General features: G+C 42.5%; 1 protein-coding gene across 1 annotated transcript in view; it reads right to left on the bottom strand.

Moving 5' to 3' along the window:
* HCN1 (hyperpolarization activated cyclic nucleotide gated potassium channel 1) overlaps nt 1-24,086 on the bottom strand; it is a 599,508-nt gene that overhangs the window by 81,247 nt on the left and 494,175 nt on the right. The window contains exon 5 of the mRNA XM_077462771.1: nt 19,965-20,111. Coding sequence (XP_077318897.1) covers nt 19,965-20,111 — 147 coding nt within the window. The remainder of the gene's footprint in view (nt 1-19,964; nt 20,112-24,086) is intronic.

The raw sequence follows: 24,086 nt of genomic DNA, 5'->3' as shown, positions 1-24,086 counted from the left end.
CCGCTTCTTCCTCCGATCCACTTCTTCCTCCGATCCGCTTCTTCCTGCTCCGGTGTTCTCGTCTGGCATCTTCCTCCATGGGTCTCTTCTTGGTTCTCAGGCCGCTCCGCACAATGGGAGGTTCCCGCTGTGTGACACTTCTTTTCTTCTCACAGTTCATTTATAACGGAGGGCGGGGCCACCCGGTGACTCCGCCCCCCTCAGACGCACGGTTCCATGGGCTGGGGCTCCAGTCCATCCAGGAGTATCGAGATCTTGGAAGGAGAGGCACTATAGCGAGCAAGTAGAGGACAGTGGGAGAGAACACTTCTATGAGGCTCCAGGGAGGACAACTGGTCACAGCCAGGCGGGCTGGCAAGTGAGCACAGTCGGGAGGACTGGGGAGGCACGTCTGAGAGAACTGGGAGATTGCAGTTTGAGATGGGTGCAGAACCAGAAGAGAGGATTGTGGGAAGGGCAGTGGAGAGAGGTCATTGCAGCCAGGATGGCTGGACCTGAAGAGAGCTATCTGGGAGTGGTAGCTGAACAGAGAATAGCTAGCATCTGAACTATTCTACACCACAGGGGCCCGGGGTCCCTTCCTGAAAAAAGCAGGTCATTGAGGCCTGGCTGAAGCAGTGTCAGGCCTACCCATGCTATGCTAGCTAGTCTGGAGGAGTAACAGTCTGCAGCAAGGGAAGTGCTGGAGGAGTGATAGTCTGCAACAAGTGAAGTGCTGGAGGAGAAATGGTGTGCAGCGTTTGTGCTGGAGTGAAGATTTGAGAGTATATACTGGAGTGTATATAGAAGTCCCAAGCAAGTTTGAACTGAATATTTCTGGGCATCCTACAATTCTCAATTTCCCATCCAAATTGAATCCCCTCAAACAACAACAAAAAAAATAAACTATGGACTTTTCTATGTCTCTGAGTGACGGGGAATTGGATGTCTGCCGGGGCTGGGTGACAGGTGAACCAATATTTCTAGATTGTAAGCTCTAACAAGCAAGGCCCTCTGATCCCTCCTGTATTGATTTGTATTGTAAGTGTATGGTCTGCCCTCATATTGTAAAGCGCTGCGCAAACTGTTGGCGCTATATAAATCCTGAATAATAATAATATCCAGAAACCCCTACAAGGGCATGGCTACATAAACTTCCACAAAACAGAAGGAAAAATCAGGCTCCCTCCCTCATTCCACAATTCAGCTTTAGTAATATATTTTGGGACCCAAGCATTGCTCTATGATGTGTGCAAAGTTCCTATGCAAATACAGACCTTTCACAGGCTTGTATTTGCATAGGAACTTAGCAGACCTCAGGGAAGTTGTGCTGTCAAACTGTCAAGTATGATATGACATATGATACCCACTATGTAACGGTACCCTTCATTTTTATTATATGCAAGTGTGCCTTAAAAAAGATATAGCTTAATAGCAGAGGTATGTGTGTGTATTACTTTTTCCAGTCTCCTCCATGCTTGAGGTTCTATGAATGGACAAGTAGCATAAATAAATACTGCAGCCAAGTGAAAGATTAGCAGGTCTGACAGAAGCACATTCACTTATCTCAAGGTCGCCTCCCTGTCACTTGCCTGCAATACATTATCATGCTGCTTGTGGATTCCCAGAACTCTGACATCAAAGAAATCTACAAACATTTGCTGTAGCAGACCAATCTGAGGCTTTCCAAGAGATGTAAAACAAGAAATCTTAATTATTAGGCTTGCCTTAAAGCATTTCTGTTAATATACATTTTTTTTTAAATAAAGTCATGTTAGAAACTGTACATACATACATACCTTCCAGAAGTGTCTCCTGGCTCCTCCACAACTCTCACGATTCCTCTTACCGACCCATCCATTACAGGGCACAGTAGGAAGGTGGAGGTCAGCATGAGGAACCCACAACAGTTGCGGAGAACCCAGAAGACCCAGAAGGACAGTTACACCCATAGCCCAGTTTGGTTTTTGGTGAATTCTACACAGATTCTTTTAACTCTTGAGGAATATATTTTATTGCACTTTATATAATGGCAACTGCAACATGAAGGGTGGTAACAACCATAGGTGGGCAGGAAGACAGCCAGGAACTACAGCTCAAAGCTCAATTGGCATGCCCAAAATATGTAAAAATCCAAGAGGATGAGTGAACCCACCAGACTTGCAGCATTACATTTTAAGTTGACTGACCAATGAATTGTTTTTTAATGTGTTATACAACTGTGGTGATCACCAGATTTAACTGTTGTGCGATATAAGCAGGATGCCTTTGGTGACATATCAGAAGTTGTAAAGGAACTTTCAAGTTTGACCTTCTGTAAAGCTTCTATACTGCTGCAGCAAGTAAACTTTGATCAAAACATTGCTTTCAATTTGCTATTTTACTTTGATATGTATATTGCATTTCATAATAAAAAATGAAGCAAAAAATGTTGGGATGCCTGTAACGTTTTTCAATGTTTAATTCAAAATTGTGAATTTTATAAAAAAATTGCTTTGAGTTTAAAAAAACATTGTAGTGTGCAAGTCCCATTTTTAATTTATTGATATACTATATTCTCTGATGAATAGTTAGGCTTTTTTGTTTTAGTGATGTCACCAGTCTCTAGTGAATAAGTAAATTGCGAGTTCTGTGATGTCACCGGTCTCTAGTGAAAAGGTAGGCTGTGTGCTTAGTGAAGTCACTGGTCTCTAGTAAATAGGTAGGCTGCATGTTAGGTGAGGTCACTGGTCTATAATGAATAGTTAGGCTGCATTTTAGGTGAAGTCACTGGACTCAAATGAATAAGTAGGCTGTGCGTTTAGTGACGTCATCAGTCTCTAGCGAATAGGTAGAATGTGTACTCTGTGATATCGCCGGTGTCTACTAAATAAACAGACTCCATTCTTAGTGAGTTTTCTAGTCCTTAGTGAATGGATAAGAGCCATCCTCATTGATGGCACCAGTCTTTAGTGGCCTCTCCTAAAGCATCACTATAAAATAAAATCCACCATTGCTGCAATGAGGCCCCTGCCTCCATGTGAGCCTTCCCGCTTAATTATGGACAACATTATTGGAATATCTTTAGAAGGGTTAGTAGTCATTTACTTCTGTGGTGTGTATTCTTACAGCTTAAAAAGTGGGCCTTTAGTTGCTCCAGACAGTACAGCTCTCACTGTACTTTTGCCCCCACCACCAACACCAGCACCAGTACTGGTGTCACCTCTCCTCCCTTGGCCACTCACAAAACTCAGTCTGAGATTAACCACCTACCATCATATGTAATGGGGAAAAGAGCTTTAAAGCTTAGGTTGTATTTCATCTGACCTGCTTAATCCACACTCACATTTGCCCACACCTATGGCCCACTGCGTTATATACAATATATACAGTAATTTACCTCAATTCTATTGTAGGAAGTGCCCCGTAGTGCCAGAACTTTCAAAAGATGACCACTGATTGCAAACTTCATAACCCCCCCCTTCAGTTCCCTTATATTTATTTATGGTTTGGCATTTATATACAGTTGCAGTCTCCCAGCTTTCAATACAGCAGTGAATGATTTGCATGTAAGAACAGAGAAAATGTAAGTGGTACCATAATTGCATCAACAAAGGTTTCTTGAAACAAACCAGCACCACAAATCATGCTGTAGAGACCTGCCAGAGAGCATATCCTTCTTCCATTTCTTATCTAAATGTGATGTATGATACAACTGAACATATGAAGGCTCTCTTCATGCAGAGTTGAATAATCAAGTCAATCAGTCCTCAACGGTCCAATACTGTTTGGTACAGTGTTTCCATAATGCAACTTGGCATATCCTTTTACATATTGCATACATAAACATACTGATCTTATTCTACTTATTCATCAGTGTGGGCCAGCATAACGCAAACCCATGTTTGTAATAAATATAATTGTTTAGTGAGCACAATCCAATGACTGAAAGCAGTGGCTGCAAGCTTCAAAGTTACTCTGCTACAACTCTTGTGGGTGTCTCTACAACCAGTTAAGAAGTATATATATTGTATTGTGGGGTGTGGTGGCGTGTACCTGTGCTTGTCTGTTTTTTTTTTTTACATTTTGGGTAAGGTAGAGGAAGTTTAAATCCCTTGGCTGACTCAAATTTTAGATTTTCTCTCACTTTCAATTCAAGTGGCATTGGTTACCAGGACAAATTAGAAGGGTGAATCCTCAGTAAGAGTCCTAACACCGCACCACTCTATCCAAAAATAAAAAATACCTTTAGATATACACTTCTTGATGAAATTAGCGCAGAAGATACTGAAGTTCTATCCAAGGCTAACCATGGACATGAGATTGTGGGCACAACATCCTACCGTTCACAAAGGTGACCCTTGGTTTAGTACTTATTGGGTCACTAACCTGAAACAAGCATGTGCATATCAGGTGCCCAGACATTATTATAGTCCAGTGAAAAATGAACCAAATACCCAATCACACTTTCCAGCCAGTGCAGAAAGGCTGCTATTAGGGGAAGCAGAGCTACGACGATAAGGGCCGCGGAGCACTACAGAGTGCTCAGGCCACAATGGAGCCTATTAGTGAACTGATTAGCATAGAGAGCAGAGGACACAGCGGCTGGAGGTTGGAAATCCCTCATATTTAGCACACAGAAACTAGCCTGTCAAAATCCTCTTGGTATCTACTATGATTAGTGCTGGGGTTTGCTAAATTGGAAAAGCCATTATCCTCGGTGAGAGGTCATATTTCACGTGGTGCAGCCACCACAACATTTTACAGCCTGCTTAATGTCAAAGATTATGCCCCAGACAGCATTAGTCTGAAATGATCCAGATCTATACAGTGCACTCTACATCATGCTGCTTCTTGGCTTCCATCGGGGTGTGTAAATTAAATGTTGGATGGACTTGGCCGAAACCCTCAATGTTCATCATACAGGCTTTTTGGAGAACAACATTTGTGGAATGCAAGTCTGTTATTTTAAATGGTATTAAAACCAAAAAGCAAACATTTATTATGGAACTGGAGAAAGTGATGAGGCATGGAGGAGCTCAGCTATGAGGAAAGATTAGAGGAACTGAATATATTCTCTTGAGAAGAGGAAAGTAAGGGGGTTATGATCAGCATGTATAAATACGTAAGGGGTCCATATAGTGAACTTAGTGTTGAGTTATTCACTTTATGGTCAAGACTGAGAACAAGGGGGCACTCTTTATACCTAGAGGAAAAGAGATTTCATCTCCAAATACAGAAAGGTTTCTTCACAGTAAGAACTGTGAAAATGTGGAATAGACTCCCTCCAAAGGTGGTTCTGGCAAATTCAGTAGATTGCTTTAAGAAAGGCCTGGATTATTTCCTAAATGTACACAATATACCTGGGTACTAACATATAAAGGTAAAACTGATGCAGGGAAAACTTGATTGCCTCTCGGGGCATCAGGAAGGAATTTTTTCCCCTGCTGTAGCAAATTGGATCATGCTCTGCTGGGATTTTTCGCCTTCCTCGGGATCAACTGTGGGTATAGGATTGCGTGTATAGGATTGTATGATATTTTTTATTTAGTTTTATGGTTGAACTAGATAGACTTGTATCTTTTTTCAACCTAACTATGTAACTATTATATTGAAGCTTACCAATTCTTAGATGTGATGGCTGCAATCGTTTTGATTTTTAGGCTCTCTTTCATTTTCACCTTGGGGATCCTGCCAGTAAGTCTGTTTTTCAACAAAACAAGCTTTTCTGCACATGTAGGAGTTACAGGGCTAAGATAAATCATTTACCACTGACAGGGGTTCTTACAACAATCAGCTTTTATTTATGTAAATTCTTACCAATCACCAATGCAATCAATGGTGGATGCATTCATTTTTTTAAATCTTTTCCCTCCGTTTTTACCTGTTTTTATGTCCAGCAACACAGTTCCTGTATTAGAGTGCCCACATTTTGGATAAAGGAGCAGCAGAGATACCTTTGGACAGCATTGTCACTCTGGGGGGGGGGGGGGGGGTAACATGCACTAGCAAATTTACAGATTTAAATTGAAGCCAAACTTCAGTTAGAGGGGTTGTAAAGTCTAAACATGTTTTACCTTCATGCATTCCTTGCATGAAGGTAAACAATGTTTAAGTGTCATCATTGCCCCCTCAGCCCCCCTTTACTTACCTGAGACCCCTTTCAATCCAGCTCCGTGCACCGCGGCAGATCGTTCTTCCCCTCACTTCCGGGTCTTACTGGCTTTGCTGGAGCTCTGGGAGCCATTGGCTCCCAGTGTTGTCAATCAAAGCCAGTGACGATGGAGCGGGGCCTAGTCCCGCTGTCTGTCAATATAAAAAATATCAGTGGAAAAAATCAGTTTCTGGCTTTCCTGTGCCAGCAAAAAGCTGCTGCAGGGGAGGGGAAGGAACGCCAACAGATGAGCAATGGGAGACGGCAGGTGAAGTCAAGGTGACAGAAATTCAGAGCCATTGCTCAGCACTCCCTGGCATAGGAGAGCCATTGCTTCTCAGTCACGTGACCAGGGGCGCTGCTAGGTCTACAAAAGATCTGGAGCTAGAGCCCATAGGTCATACGCTTGGGCAGGCATACATGTGTATATAATATACAAGTGTGTGTGTGTGTGTGTGTGTGTGTGGATAGCTATATATATTACATTATATATAGTATCATTACATCAGGGTCCCCAGAGAGCCTCCCCTTACATCAGGGTCCCCAGAGAGCCTCCCCTTACATCAGGGTCCCCAGAGAGCCCCCCCTTACATCAGAGTCCACAGAGAGCCCCTCTTACATCAGGGTCCCCAGAGAGCCCCCCTTACATCAGGGTCCCCAGAGAGCCCCCCTTACATCAGGGTCCCCAGAGAGCCTCCCCTTACATCAGGGTCCCCAGAGAGCCCCCCCTTACATCAGAGTCCACAGAGAGCCCCTCTTACATCAGGGTCCCCAGAGAGCCCCTCTTACATCAGGGTCCCCAGAGAGCCCCCCTTACATCAGGGTCCCCAGAGGGATTATTTCCACTTACATCAGGGTCCCCAGAGAGCCCCACCTTACATCAGGGTTCCTAGAGCCCCCTTATTACATCAGGGTCCCCAGAGAGCCTCCCCATTACATCAGGTTCCCCAGAGAGCCTCCCCATTACATCAGGGTCCCCAGAGAGCCTCCCAATTACATCAGGGTCCCCAGAGAGCCCCCCACTTGCATCAGGGTCCCCAGAGAGTCCCCCACTTGCATCAGGGTCCCCAGAGAACCCCCCTTACATCAGGGTCCCCAGAGAACCCCCCTTACATCAGGGTCCCCAGAGAACCCCCCTTACATCAGGGTCCCCAGAGAGCCACTCCTTACATCAGGGTTCCCAGAGAGAGGGTGGGCAGTGAGAGATTCTGTAAACTTTCTGCTGCCCGCGGCTGCACAGTGAGGGTAGAATAGCAGTGATGCAGGGCGGGTGGTGAGAGATGATGTCATCTCTCTGCTCTCTTGCCCATGTGGCTCTCTCGTACTGCTTGTGCACTCCCTGGCTCTCCCATGCTGCAGAGTGTGGTTGGGTGCCCCCAGGACTCAGGGCTATGGGCCCCAGATTCAGGGCTATGGCCCCAAAAGCCCCCCCCCAGTGAGACCACTGCACGTGACCAGAGAAATAGGTATTTCTGCTGTCCTCCATAGGCACCTTAGGTAGGAGCAACACTTAACACTCTTCGTTAGCCTTTACTTCCAAATTAAGCATATCACTTGTCATTTAAAATGATGGTATAGTAATTTTTTTTTATTTTAGAAAGGTGAGGGAAAGGTTTAGAACTTTTATGTGCCCACTAGATACACTATATTACCAGAAGCATTGGGACACCTGCCTTTGCAGGCACATTAACTTTAATGGCATCCCAGTCTTAGTCCGTAGGGTTCAATATTGAGCTGACCCACCCTTTGCAGCTAGAACAGCTTCAACTCTTCTGGGAAGGCTGTCCACAAGGTTTAGGAGTGTGTCTATGGGAATGTTTGACCATTCTTCCAGAAGCACATTTATGAGGTCAGGCGCTGATGTGGATGAGAAGGCCGGGCTCGCAGTCTCTGCTCTAATTCATCTCAAAAGGTGTTCTGTCGGGTTGATTTCAGGAATCTGTGTAGGCCAGTCAAGTTCTTTCACCCCAAATTCACTCATCCATGTCTTTATGGACCTTGTTTTGTGCACTGGTGTGTAGTCATGTTGGGATAGGAGGGAGCAATCCCCAAACTGTTCCCACAAAGAGCAGGAAGTTGTCCAAAATGTCTTGGTATGCGGACACCTTAAGGCCGGGTTCACACCGCTGCGATGCGGGAACGCCGCGAATCCGCGGCGTTTTCCCGCATCGCATTACTCCCGCCGGCAGTTCACACTGCCCTATGCGGACGGCTGGGAGTGTTAATGACACCCCCAGATCCGTCCGCATATCGCAGTGCGATCTGCCGACTCGCACAGGAATCAGATCGCATGGTGTGAACCCCCATGCGATCCGATTCTGTTGCGGACCAAAAAAAGGGTCCCGTGCGAGTTTGCTGCGGGAGCGATGCGAATTCAGCCATACTATCTGTATGGCTGAACTCGCATCGCTACGGAGATCGGATGTGATTTGCGGTGCGAATCACATCCGGATCTCCCCCCCCGCAGCAGTGTGAACCCAGCCTAAGAGTTCCCTTCACTGGAACTAAGGGGCCAAGCTAAACCCTTGAACAGCCACCCCCCACACGATTAGCCCCCCTCCTGACCTCAACCGATAGAAGACCTTTTGGGGTGAAATAGAGCAGAGACTGCGAGCCACGCCTTCTCATCCACATTGAATTACTGAAATAAATTAACTTTATGATGATATTCTAATTTTATAAGATGCACCTGTGATAACATTTTTGGGACAAAAAAATATATATCTTTTTATAATATTGTCTTGCAAAAAATGATTACATTTTTGTATGCAATCCAAAGACAGACAAAAGCATAAATAAAAGGCTATCTTTGTTTAAAAAAATATTGTTATTGCTGATAAAATTATACATTCTCTATTTTGTCCCATTTAAAAATATTTACAAATTAAATTCAAAAGAAACAAAAAAAAGGGGTTAAATAATAAAGTACATCTAAATCCAAAACTTTTTTCATTTTGGATAGAATATGGGAGAGCTATTTCCTTTAACTTTGTCCTGTAGACTCAAGAAGTCAGAGGATAGCTCTCCGATGAGAGGGAACTCCCCTTCTAGAGCGTTGTTCTTTTTCTGGTGGCAACACAAATTTTCAGTTTTTTTCAGTCCTAGTGACATTGATGATCAGCACAATGAGAGACATCCTTAATGGCAGACAGCAATAAAATCCTGACAGTGGTTTTTACCCCTAACTATCCTATATAAAAACTTTTGTTATACTTCAAGGGAAGGAGGAGGAGAAATAATTAATTAGGGTACACTAAGGGTTGCTAGAAAGGGTTTAATATATACACATTATTATCCAAAAATGTTTTAATTGTCAGGTTGCTTTAACAGACATAGGTAAATCAAAGCTCTTCCATTTGACTTACAGATGAATGAATCAAAGTAGTTACAAAAGCAATTTTAGGGAAATTCATCAAAACTGGAGCAGCCAGAATCCAGAGCAACTGTGCATGGAAACCAATTCATGTATATCTTTCATTTTCAAAGCTTAAAATCTAAGATAGGCCAAACATTATGCAATTTTCTTTCATTCAGCCACAGATTCGACACAGGATGGATCGACTTCAGTACAACCAGCCTGCCCATACATGAATCGAAATAGGTCTGGTTCAAAATCGAATTGGGTTGAGTGCCACTCACAGGAATTCTTGTACTTTTTGAATGAGAACTTCCTCTGAATTTGCTAAGAGGGAGAAGTGGGCAGATGACATCACAATCTCTGCCTCAGCAAATCAGAGATAGCTTTGTATTAATTTATAAAATTCAAGGCTTCCTGTGAATGGCTGAGCAGCACTCAACCCAACTTGATTTTGTTCCCGAAGCAGGATGGGTAGTCCCTGACTGCTGTCGGCATACATACCAGTATATATGCATTTGTGAAGAAAATAGTTTGTTTGGACCTGCTAGGTCCAAATTAACTATTTAAACTTCACTAAAACATGAAGTTAGGGGTTTGTGCCAGCGGGCAAGAAGCACAGGATGTACTACATACATATCTCAACTGCTTCTGTCATACTCATCTGTCTCTCATTCTGGTTTGATCTATACAGTTGTATTCGAAATGCACTTTTTAACTTTCAAAAAGTGTTTCCCAGTGCTAAACCTTTCGTTCAATTTCAAAATGTCTGTATTTGTACATTTTAAAAGCCAGTATAAAGGAATAATAGTGAAAAATCATTTATGGGATTAACCAATCATTATTTTGTATAATTCACCTTTAAGGGGGCGTGGCAGGGGGGTGTATTCTATGCCTACATACTTTTGCTAATAGCCGTCCCTTGTTTCTACCTCAAAAAGTTGAGAGTTTATTTAATGTGTTCTTGACAGATATTGCCGACATCACATATTACATGAGCAGTATATCTTTAAAGATTTTCACTCTCCAATGCTGAGAAAAAATTAGCATGCATGAAGATGCTGGGCCCAGGGCTTGGTACATTGGAATTCTGCATTCAAAACTTCAGCGAGTTCCAATCATACCTCGAAGTGTTGGAGCTTTTCCTGTTAGATTGGTAGTCAGCCATAACTGGAGGGTTTGGGAGGTTCATGCAGGACCTGTTTGCTCTTCATACTTACAGCAGGTTCCCCCCTTAACCCCATAGCACCATGGCAGAGAAATTTTTAATATTTATTCCCTGAGCTTACACTTAAAACCATCTACTAGTTCACCCTCACCAAAAAAATGCCCGTAAGGGTCGTCTGTAGATAAAAAATAAACTGTGCAGCTCTGACTAATGTTGTGTTATGCCCTTGCTATAAGGGTAGGCCATTTATGTACCTAATGAAACCTGATTGAAATACTCCTAGGACATTAAGAGAGGCCTAGTCATCACTGCTCACCTCCACCATCACAGGAGTGAGCTCTTTCTCCGATTCAAACTCCTCACATGCTCTTCCACTCTCCTGAAACAGGAGCTCTGAGCTTAGTGCTTCAGCGCTCACTCCTATGATGGTGGAGGTAAGCACTAATGACTAGGCCTTTGTTAGCAACATCCTAGCAATATCCTGGGAGTATTTCCATCAGGATTTGAGAGGTAAATAAATGTATTTACAACTATAGCAAGGACATTATTCAACTTTAGTTAAAACTGCACAGTTTGTTTTTATCTGCAGATGTCCCTTATCTGCATTGGCGGTGTTTTGGTAAAGGTAAACTAATCCTTTAATATTAACCTTTAAAGTACATGTAAGCCCCAAATCTTTTTTTTCAGTATGTCTGGAATCATACCTTACTGCATACACTTTTCTCAAGCAAATATACAGTATATATTTTTTTACTAAATCTGTTCTAAAGTTATTTTTACCTAGAGATCCTACTAGCAACAGCACTTCCTGTTTCAGGTTGATGGCGCTAAAACACTGCCTCGCTATTGGCAGCCAACCTGTTAGGTTGTCAAGCTCACTTCTTCAGTGGGCACTTAGCTGTTTACCAAGTCTGCAGGAAGCATGCACAGAACAGATAGGGGCCCAGGATCTGAAAGCTCACATTACATTCTTAGCACAGGAAAGCGGTATTTATTTTCACTTACTTTCACTTTCCATACCAACAGATTTTGTATGACATATGAGAAAGAAACTTACCTTGAATGACACAAAGCTCTATGACTTTCAGCTTTTGTGCCAAATGAAAATGTTCTCTTCCATCGACCCTTCAATCCAAATCAACCAGTTCTAACAAAGTGCATATGCCACACTGAATATTTCTCAAATTTGATAATCCTTATAAGCAATTATACTTGCAGATATCTCAAAACTGCTAATGGCGGCTTAAAATTGCAATCAAGTTTGTAGGATTGCTTCTTAAATACAGTTTTTAATATAAACCTCAAATTAATTTTACCATGACAAAAGACATTTCACACTCACAAAACTATGCAATAGAAAAAATAAATACATTTAGGTTAGTAAATACATCCACATAATGAGCCTTGTGGCTTTCAGAAAATAAAATAAAAATTAAGTATTTCCAAAGCCAAAATTATTATTTTTTTTTGTTTGTTTTAAAAAGCTTAACAAAGGGTTAGAACATCTATCCGCTTTTTATTTTTTGTGGTCTGTCATGCTGCAATTGGAGGTGAAGGAAAATTATCCAATGGGGACCTTGGAGAAATTTCTTCTCCTTTCCCGTCATGTCTACAAGGCAGGAAATAAAGAGAACTCTCTCCAATGGGGGACAGACCACGAAAAGAAAAAGTCAACGCTATTTTCTTTACATGAAGATGCACTTAAAACCCCAAAACCTTACGTATTTTTTAAAATGAAAGGCACCCTTCAAAACAAAATGGTGGTACAGTAATACCTTGGATTGCGAGTAACGTGGTTTACGAGCGCTTCGCAATACAAGCTATTTTTTTTTTTTAAATCCTGACTCGGTTTGCGAGCATTGTCTGGCTAGACGAGAAAGATTCAAGCCAATGGGATGTGCAGTACTGCATTTGGCCAGAGGTGGGGGGCTCCGGTGACACTCAGAAACACTTAATTCCCGAGTGTCTCAGAGCCTAAGTGTTTCTGAGTGCATCCGAGCAGCTCCTAGTGTTTCCGAGTGTCTCATGGCGCACCCTCACCTCTGGCCATATGCAGTACTGCATTCAATAGCAGTCACTGTGGAACAAACTATCTGAGTTTCCATGGACTCCTATGGGGAAACTCGCTTTGATATAAGAGTGCTTTGGATTACAAGCATTCTTCTGGAACAAATTATGCTCACAATCCAAGGTACCACTGTAATAGCATTTTTTTTTAATGTCACATGATATTTGAGCAACTTTTTATCATACCTTTTTATAATTTCCAGTAGAAAATATGCTCACGTTATTATACTGTACACAAACAAAATAAAATCCCCATTTTTTGTAAAATATAAAAGATGAGATTGAATCAAGTAAATACTGTATATACCAAATATTTCAAGACTCAAAACAGGACATGCCTGTAAAAAGGAGAAAATCGATGGTTCCCTGAATTTATCAATTTAGATTTAACGGCTAATGATGACCCTAGAATTATTACTTTTACTCCAGTATACCCATCAATACCTGAAGCACGATTGTTTTTGTTTGTGTACCCACCCAACACATTACATTTTTTTTTATCATACACCCAAACACAAAAACGTTAACTTTAATTAAAAAACATTTTTTTTTTCTATAACTTAAAGTAGACCTGTAGGCAAACTTTTTTTTTTCATTTTGGATAGAGCAACTGAGGGCTGTAACCCATCAGAATGCAGAATGTTTTTGTTTTTTTCCATGCTCCCATTGCACAGATTTACCTTCACTTCCTGTCCTTTAGCTAAAAAGGAAGTGAGACGAAATCCCTGCAAATTAAATTCCTTGGGGACCCCCAGGTAACCAGAACTAGTGACCCCACTGGATGATTTTCCCTCTATTACTTTTCTGGGGAAAACCCAAAATTTAGGATTTCACTTTCAATGATAATGGTAAACAGGACAAATAAAGAGCATGAATATCCTTAATGGGAGCGGAGACAGCAGTAAAAACTGAGAAGCATTCTCTCTCCACTCTAACCAAAACGAAAAAAAAAAATTTTTTTGCCTTAATTATATTTTAGCAAGCAATAACAAGAAAAAAAATTGTGCAGGACACAGACCCTCTCTCAGGAGGTATCAGGAGATTGTTAGACCCCTCATATCACCCTTCCAATCTTCCGAAGTCGATCAAGCACATTTCTTTTTCTTTATCGTACATCACGGGACACTAGGCACCATAGTACTAACTATGTGGGTTATAGGCCACCTTTAGGCAAATGGACACTGGTATAACCAAAAAGGAAACCCTCCCTATATAACCCCTCCCATACCGGGAGTACCTCAGTTTTTTCACCAGTGTCTAAGGTGTCGGTCACGGTTGATGAAGTGCTTAGACGCCGCTGGCATGCTCGTGAAGCGGTGTGCACGTGAGACACAGCACAGGGGAAAGGCTCACTGCCTTAAAAGGTTTGTACTCTGGAAGTGTCTGGTTGGCTGACAGAGGGACACAGAGCACACAAGTGGCATGTAAGCTGTATGGGTGTGTGGATACAGGCATTTTCAAGGGGCACGATTTAACCAGCATTGAGACTGAGCATTTATAGCAGCATGTTATGTAATTGCTAGACTAAAGCTCAGCAGTAGATGCACTTTGTTAAGTACCTCTGCTATTTTGTGATTAGGACTATGTCTTCCTACAGGAGGGGTAATTCATCAGGGGGAGTGCAAAGTCGCTGCGGTAATAGCGTGAGGCTACTAGTCCCATGTCTGCAGTTCCATCTGCTCCTGGAGGACCTGGAGCATCTGGCAAATCTGAGCCACCTTGTCTCACAGGCATGGTGGCTACCTCCAATGTCCCAGCCTCTGCATACATCACTATGGACGATTTGGCTTTGGCTCTGCCTCTGCCTGGTTTGGAAGGGAAAATAGCCAAGATGTTAGTGTCTTCCTCTCAGGAGGTGAGAAAACTCAGCAGATCCCCTTCTCCTGCCCTTGACCTTCTAGTATTGGAGCAACAACGGGCAGATGATCTTGGGTTACCTTTTAGAGAAGCAGGTTCAGGTGACTCCTCTTCTGAAGATTCAGCATCTGAAGAACCTTTCTCAACTTTGCGATCTCAGAAATTGCTAATCCAATCCCTAGAAGATTCAATTCTTTACCTTATGGAGAAAAAGTTCTCAAAGAGATGGGATTTTCCAGCGGTAGATGCGGCTATCTCCTCTGTGAACAGGAGTTTAACTTGTCCATTGGACAACGAACAAGTATTCAGTGATCCAGCTGATCAGAAGTTGGAATCTCTACTTAAGGCCTTATTTGCTGTAGCAGGTGCGGTAGTACAACTTGCAGTGGTAGCAATAGGCATCTGTCAATCCCTTTGGGATGAATTCAAGCAGGTTATTAAAAAAGCTCCTGCTGAAACTGGAGAGGCCCAAAGTTTAGCTGAGCTACCTAGGGTCCTATAATTTGCAGTGGACACTATCAAGGATTCTATCCATCAGGCGTCTCGCCTTGCGCTCATGTTGATACATATGTGCAGGATTCTGTGGCAAAAGAGCTGGTCAGCCGAGTTACCATGCAAGAAGCTCTTGGCTATGTTTCCATTTCATGGAAAAAGGTTGTTTGGGGGAAAATAGAAGAATATCCAAAAGATTTTGGGGGGTAAATGTAACAATTCTGCTGGAGTAGCAAAAGGATAGACGGCCTTCTTTTAAACCTTCTCCTCAGATGTCTGGGGCCACAGCCTCCACCGTCAGGGGCAAAGGGTAAGCCTCATAATCAGACACAGAGCTACAAAAAGCCCTGGAGTCAGAAGTCTACAAAACAGAGTCCCAAGGCTTCTCGTCGAAGGGATGCCCCTGCTCGATCGAGTGGGGGGAAGACTGCGATGGTTTTCAGAAACTTGGCAAGAGGAAATCCAAGACAAGTGGGTCCTCTCTGTAGTAACCCTAAGCTACAAACTAGAGTTCCAAGAGTTTCCACCATCGCGTTTTCTAAGGTCAAACGTTCCCAAGGACCCAGAAAAGAAAAAGTCCTTATTTCTGGCACTGGACCATTGACTGTATCAGGGAGTAATAATAGAGGTTCCCTCAGAAAAGAGGGACATGGGGTTTTATTCAAATCTCTTTATGGTATCAAAACTAAATGGAGATGTCAAACCCATTCTAGATCTCAGGAATCTAAATCATTTCCTAAACATTTCCTCCTTTCAAATGGAGTAGATTTGGTCAGTTGTTTCTATCCTATGGGGAAGAGAGGTTCTAGCATCCATAGATATCAAGGATGCGCATCTACATGTGCCAATATTTCCCACTCACCAGAAGTTTCAGCAGTTTGCGGTAGAGCAGCACCACTTTCAGTTTGTAGCCTTGCCTTGCCACCGCTCCCTGCCTGTTTACAAGAGTGTTAGCCCCAGTACTAGCAAGACTAAGGGGAAAGGATATAGAAATAATAGCATACCTAGACAACCTGCTACTGTTAGATCAGTCAATAGCAGGGTTAAATCAGGGGGTGTCCAGAACAGTGAGTTATCTGAGACACCTGGGTTGGATTCTCAATCTAGAGAAATCATCCTTACAGCCGGTAAGAAGGCTGCAGTATTTTGGCCTGGTCAGACACAATACAGGAAGGGGTGTTTTTGCCTCAAGCAAAGGTCAATGCTCAAAGAGAGATTACTAGGGAAGATGGTAGCTTCCTTCAAAGTGGTTTTCTGTGCCCAGTTTCATTCAAGACTGTGTTGCAGCACAGTATTCTGTCTGCTTAGAACAAACGTATCCAAGCCTTGGATTATCCAATGCATCTGGCTCCAAAAGGTACGCCAGAGTCTCAACAGGAGTGGAAAGTTGGCAAGCAGATTTTCTGAGCCGTCAACAGTTGTTTCTGGGGGAATGGTCTCTACATACCGATGTCTTTTTGGCCATATGCCAAAGATAGGGTATGCCGGATGTAGATCTATTGGTGTCCAGGTACAACAAGAAGTTGGACAATTTTGTGGCGAGAACAAGGGATCCACTTGCACTCAGTAGATGCATTAGTGACCCCATGGAATCAGTTTTCACTGATTTATGTATTCCCCGCAGTTCAGCTGCTACCACCGCTGCTTAACAGGATCGGGGAAGAAGGGAAGCTGGTAATCCTAGTGGCCCAGAAGACTCTGGTATGCAGGGATCGTGAGAATGGCAGTAGGGGAGTCTTTGACTCTTCCACCTCATCCGGACCTGCTGTCGCAAGAACCGGTATTCCATCCTACCTTACAAATGCTAAATTTAACGGTGTGGCTATTGAAGCCCATATTCTAAAAAAATCAAGGGCTTTCAGGTTCGGTAGTAACCACTCTGATTAATGCCAGAAACCCGGCATCCAGGACCATTTATTGCAGGAAGGCCTATATCACTTGGTGTGAAACCAAGGGTTAGCATCCTCTTAAGTATGTCATATGAAGAATTCTAGCCTTTCTACAATTAGGAGTAGAAAGGAATCTGGCCTTGAGTACAATCAAGGGTCGGATTTTGGCCTTGGCAGTGTTTTTCCAAAGGCTGTTTGCTTCGCATTCTTTTAGTCCGGGCATTCATACAAGGGGTAACTCGGATAACTCTGCCAGTTAAAATACCCTTGTGCCCATGTGATTTGAATTTGGTTTTGTCAGTGTTGCAAAGACAACCCTTTGAACCTATATGGAATATTCACTTGATCCTTTTGACAAGGAAATTGGTACTCCTAAATGCAATAACCTTTGCAAGAACAGTATTAGAATTGGCTGCTTTCTTCTGTAAAGAGCCATACCTAATCATTCACAAGGATAAGGTGGTGCTGCGTCCGCACCCAACCTTTTTGCCAAAGATAGTGTCTGGTTTTCATCTGATTTAAGAGGTTTCCTTACCTTCCTTTTTCCCAGAACCTCATTCTGCAATAGAAAAATTATTATACTCTCTCGATGTAGTGAGCAGATAAAGCATAAATCTGAAAGTGACTGCTCAGATACGGAAAACTGATGTTTTGTGTTTTGCCGGAAGCCCATAGAAAGGATCAGGCAGCATCGAAATCTACTGTTGCTAAGTGGATTTGTCAGGTGATTAGTCAAGTTTATGGCCTGAAAAGAAGGGCCTCCCTTTAAGATTAAAGCGCACTCTACCAGGGCAGTCAGTGCTTCATGGGCAGTGCATCACCAAGCCTCCGTGGCTCAGATTTGCAAGACTGCTACTTGGTCATCAGTACATACATTTACAATATTTTATCAAATGGATGTAAGATGGCAGGAGGACACTGCCTTTGGGCACAGTGTGCTGCAGGCAGTATAGGTCCTCACATCTGGCAGCAACTATTTGCTTTGTGTCTCCCTCCCCTTAGGTGCCATTGCTTTGGGAAATCCCACATAGTTATTACTATGGTACTCTGTGTCCCGTGATGTACGATAAAGAAAATAGGATTTTTATAACAGCTTACCTGTAAAATCCTTTTCTTGGAGTACATCGCGGGACACAGAGGTCCCTCCCCTCTTATTGGGATATGTCTATGTATTGCTTTTCTACAAAAACTGAGGTACTCCTGGTATGGGAGAGGTTATATAGGGAGGGGGATTTCCTGTTTCTTTTTTGGTTATACCAGTGTCCATTCACCCAAAGGTGACCTATAACCCACATAGATATTACTATGGTGCTCTGTGTCCCATGATGTACTCCAAGAAAAGGATTTTACAGGTAAGCCGTTATAAAAAATCCTTCTTTTTTTTTTTTTTTTTTTACATCATACATACTACTCAGGGGAGATTAGGTATTGTCACTGGCAGACAGGGCTAAAAAAAAAGTAAACAAACCCTTGGCATGGCTGGGAGATTTTCTACAAAGCAGTGCTGTAACAGTTATGGCAGCTAAAATAGTAAAGCACATGTGAATTCAAAGTCTATTTTTCAGTTTGTTTTTCATAATCTCACCTTTTTTTTGTGAATCTGTTGCAAAGTTTTTTACTTGGAAATCCTGCCAATAGCATCACTTTCTTTTGTAGGCTGACAATTTTGAGCCTTGCTTCACACTTGGCAGCAGAGTTGTCAGCACAGCCATGTGTGCTCCTTCAGTTGGCTGTTGGGTTGCTTATCAAGTCTATCAGACAGGCATCCCGATGGCCAACTGGAGGAGCATAAACAAAAGCCTGACAACGCTGCTGTTGACTGCAAGGTAGTGGTTTAGTATTGCCAGCCTGAAACAGAAGTTCAATTAGGCTATGTTTAGATGTGCTACAAACAAGTGGCCACTGCCCCTGCCCATAACTGGTCTTTGCAGCAAAGAGCCTGCCCTATGTCTGTCCATTAGAATGCATGTGCTCCCATTGTGGTGACTAGGGTTGACATCTCATCCCTTTAAACCCAAACACATATGAATTACACAGGTTCTGAGGCTAATTTAATGCAGATAAGGCACCAAGGAAATTTAATTACCACCTTAATTAGCCACAGAACCTGTGTAAGTAATGTGGGATGAGGTGGCAACCCCAGTGGAGACTAAGAAGTTAGAAGAGTTAGGGACTAAAGAAATATCAGGGTGCCTTGATGGGGCCTGTAGCTTATGCATGTATTTGCAAATGTCTGCAGACTAAACACCTGTTCTAAACACATTTTTAGACAGGTCAATTTGGTTGGTCGCTGGCTGGTTGGTAAGATTAAGCTTGAAAATCTTGGTACGTGTATGTTTAGATGTGCTGTTAATATTGCTGCACATTTGAAAAATAACCGTGGTCAAAAGCATTTGAGAAGTGATAAGTAGGTAACACGACACCTGTTTTAACACAGAAAATGCAGCACCACCATGCCATAACACACGGTTGCAGAGCAGATGAATAGGTCACATTCAATGCCAATACTGCCTGCCTAATACAACAGAGCATCATTGCTGCACCACATGTACATCACTCTTGCTGCCTTTGCAGTTTAGAGGGGGCCATCGTAAAAAAGCTGTTTTTATTGCAACCCAACGAGCAAGTGTAAATGAGTCCTTACTAGCAAGATATCAAACTTTACAACTGATTTCTGAAAAAAACTTTTTTTTTTTTTTAGCAAACCTGCATACAGAGGGATGCAATGACAAACATACTGGAAAATCAGATTACATAAAATGTCATTTTTATATTGCAAAACATTCTGTACTCACAAAGAAATCAATACAAAAAAAATGATTCTATGGAATGTGTAACAACATCCATTTTATTTTGATAAATTCCCCACAACTGAGTAGTATTTGAGCCCTGAGCAAAATCATACATATGCTGAAAAACATAGCAGCGCAGAGAAGTCGGAATTTGCCATAATAAATATGAAGCCAGCTGTTTAAGTCCAGCTGACTGTGCAAACCACAGGAAATGCATTTGTATATGTCTCACCTCCCTCAGTGGATCATTGAGCTCACTCAGAATATTGTCCTCATCAAAGATCTTTCCTTGGTACCTGTGCTCGTAATAATCATGTATCTTCTGCCGCATATCAGAAGGCAATTTGTGAAATGACATGTACTGCTCCACTTGTTTGTACTGTGAAGAAAAAGAATTGTTCAGAAATTATTTTCCAGTAAAAAACACATTCCTCAGAGAAACAGAAGAGTATGATATTTGTGCTTTTCTAAGAACACACATTGTTATACTGTATGTAATCTGGATAACAGAAAATGAATTGCAAATACGTATATGCTTCCAAAAATCTCACCGAAGAGTTTTGCCAATCATTCAGAGGTTCCATTATTTATTTTTAATAACATTTCAGATCTTTGCTATGGGCCAGTGGAGAAGTCTTCACATCCTAAGTGACCTGATGTCGCACATTATTATAGTTAGAACACAGCCTGCTTTTACATTAAAAGGGATTTATAATACACACACAGCATGGATCAGTACACAATTTACAATGAAGACCATATTCATTGGGTGTTGAGAAGTGCCTCTAAAGACCAGGTTGCACAAGTGAAACAACCCTTAGAACTGTATTTAAAAAATCTGTATTGCAGACCAGTTCCAGCGTACATTTTTTGTTTTTTCTTATTGCCACCCTCTCCTGTAGAAACAGAAATATTTTCAAAGCAAATACTTACCCTATCCATTCTCCAGCTCTGCCCCATGTGTTCTTCCTACTGTGGTCCAGATTCAGGGTTGAACGTCATTCTATATGCCCCACCTTAAGCCCTTTTCAGTTTTATATACCGCACTCACATGTCCATGATCCAGCGAGCTCTTGGCTGTGTGGCCCCTTGCCACTTCATGTCCACTTCTAAAAATACTGCTGGGCCTGTATATGTGTTCTGTTATTTCCGTTTAGTACTTTTAACATTTGTGTTCCAGTCTCAAATCCCTCTCATCAACATGCTAATATTATTATTTAAAAAAAAACAAAACAATGTTTCTATTTTCAATAGCATACCTTATTTCAGACATAGTGACATCATCATTAGATCATGGCTGGTGGGAAGGGCCAGCAGGGTTAAGTACATATTTTTCCTGAAAACAGGAAGATGTGGTAATATCAATATGTTAAGCTGAGCCTCCATGTTTGAAAGAACTGAAATCTATCAAATTTAAGGGGTGGGCTAGGGATAGCTTAGCTGGTGAGGAAAGAGCTAGAAGATGCTGGATGTCCTCCAGCCAGGAAATGAGATGTGATCTATCTGAATTGCTTCAGTTTGTAATAAAGTTCACAGTGCGCAGTGATATCAGACTAAGACATTTTATTACAGAAGAAGCCTGTACAAGTGTGCAGGATGGAAGTGTAAGGCTGGATTTCAGTTTTAAAACTTCTCTTGGTTACCACTAGTGATAAGGAAATCCGTTTGAAAACTAAGACAATCTGGTGCCTTCACATTGGCTAATTCTGCTAAATATATGTCAAGTCCTTAGAAAATCACACAGTTCAGGTCTAGCTTATGGTTCTTTAGCGTGATCGTAAAGTTGAAGATGCAATCATAAAAATCATGCTCTTTATAATTCTGAAACTAAAATCAAATAATATTGCCCAGAACCCCCCCCCCTCCCCCTACATTGGTGGTCTGTGGAAAAGTATCCCCACAATGATGATCAGTGAAGAAATTCACCCTTTCATTGGTGGTCAGTGGAGAAGGTTCCATTAATGATCAAAAGAATCAAAAAAGAGAAGGGTCCCCTTACATTGATGGTTAGAGAAGGCCTCTGATGTTAATGGTTAGTGGAGTAAGTGAGACATTGGTAGACAGTTGGAGGAAGAATGTCCTTTACATAAGGGTTAAGTGAATAAATTCCCACCTTGCATTGATGGTTAGTGGAAAAGGGCCTCCTTACACTGGTGTTCAGCAGAAAGGCCCCTTACCCTTATAGTCAGTGGGATAAGGGACACCATACATTAAAGGCCAGTTATATGAAGAATTTCCTTTACATTAATGATTTGTGATCAGTGGAGAAGCCCTATAAATGCTCAATTTAAATGTGCTTTCCCCCTACCTCTTACAAATAGCTTTGTGAAGGACCTCCCTTCCATTGGTGGTCTGCAGAAGAAATAGGATTTTTTCATCATACTTACCTATAAAAATCTTTTCTTTGAGTACATCATTGGACACAGAGTTAGGCTAATATTGATTACCTGCTGGGTTATACGTCATATCCAGGTGAATGGACACTGGTAGACAAAAGGTCTTTAGACAGAAAGTGAACCCCTATATAACCCCTCCCATAAAGGAAATTTAAGTTTTGTAGCAAGCACTGAATTCTCAAAAAGAGGTGAGGGACCTTCTGTGTCCCATGATGTACTCAAAGAAAAGGATTTTACAGGTAAGTATGACGAAAAAAATCCTAGTTTCTTTTTCATACATCTTGGGACACAGAGTTAGGCTAATTTTCATTACCTGCTGGGACGTCCCAGAGCAATATCCTTGAGGGGAGGGAGACATCCTGCCAAGCAATAGCCATCAGACCTTATACGGCAGCCTGCAGTACACTGTGGCCGAAAGCCGAATCCTCAGCTGCTCGAACATCCACTTGATAAAATTTTGTGAATGTATGCACTGAAAACCAGATAGCAGCCTTACAAATCTGAGCCACAGATACCTGATGGCAAAAAACCCAGGAGGTTCCTACACCCCTGGTAGAATGAGCTCTCATACTAAAGGGAGGAGCTTTACGTTTCAGAACATAGACCTGAATGACCAATTGACGGACTAAATTGGCAATGGAAGCTTGGGAAGCTGCCAGCCCCTTCTTGGGTACTTTTGGTAAAACAAAAAAAGTCTGATCTTCGGATCTCCACAGATGTAGACAAATAAACCTTGACTGCCCGAACAACATCCAAAGAATGCAGTCGTCTCTCTTCCACCGAACAAAGAGAAGAGAAAAAAGAAGTAAAAAAAAGTCCTGATTTAAATGAAAGGCTGACACCCCTTTTGGCAAAAAGCATGGAATAGGTCGTAACACTACCCTGTCCTGGTGAAGGTTCAAATATGGTTCCCCGCATGAAAGGGCCGCCAACTCCAACACCCTTCTAGCCGAGGTGATGGGCATCAGGAAGGCTAGCTTGCGTGACAGCAAGTCTAATGGAATTTCCTTGATAGGCTCAAATGGTTGTTTCTGTAACATAGACAGAACCAAGTTCAAGTCCCAAGAACACATAGCTGACCTAATGGGGGGAATCAAGCGAGTTGCTCTCAGCATAAAGGTTCGGATCAGTGAATGGGAGGCTAAATGCCTTTGGAAGAATACTGATAGAGCCGAAACTTGACCTTTCGATTGTACTCAGCCAATTTCATTTCCACAGCTGACTGTAGAAAAGAGAGAATTCTCCCAATCACATATTTCAGAGGATGCAATTTTTTGGCTTCACATCAAGCAATATAATCTTCCAGACCTTACGATCTTTCTAGTGACAGCTTTTCTAGCATTCACTAGGGTAGATACCACTGGTATTCGTGGAAGTGGAAGCGTCTATGGCCCGTCTGGTGCCACCAGAATGACAAACTCCCTCTCTTTGAATCCTGCACAACAAATGTGGAAGGAGAGGGATCGGAGGGAAAGCATAAACCAGGGAGTACTGGCTCCATGGAACTACCAGAACATCTGCTCCAATTGCCAGAGGATCTCTTGTTCGGGACACAACTGCTGTAGTTTGTTGTTGAACCTGGATGCCAGTAGGTCGACCTCTGGCTATCCCCAACATTGGTAAATTTCCTGGAACACCCCTGGGTGTAGGGACCATTTCCCTGGCCAGATCTGCTGGCGGCTGAGATAATCTGCCTTCCAGTTCTCTACTCCCGTGATATGGACTGCCGATAGAATTGGCACATGTCCCTCTGCCCAGGCTAGTATGTGGTTCACCTCCTTCGGAGCTGAATGACTCCTGGTGCGGCCTTGGTGGTTTATACAGGCCACTGCAGTGGCATTGTCCAGGACCGTAAGGCTAGACGTACTGCCTGTAATTCCAGGACGTTGATGGGCAGGATCTGTTCTATCCTTGACCATTTCTCCTGAGCTGTGAGCCCTTCAAGGGTCGCTCCTCAG

Source organism: Lithobates pipiens, unplaced genomic scaffold (genome assembly GCF_037356315.1).
Source record: "Lithobates pipiens isolate NorthernLeopardFrog02 unplaced genomic scaffold, aLitPip1_a1.2 Scaffold_3, whole genome shotgun sequence".
Classification (NCBI taxonomy): domain Eukaryota; kingdom Metazoa; phylum Chordata; class Amphibia; order Anura; family Ranidae; genus Lithobates; species Lithobates pipiens.
This window is presented reverse-complemented; position numbering and strand designations above follow the sequence as displayed.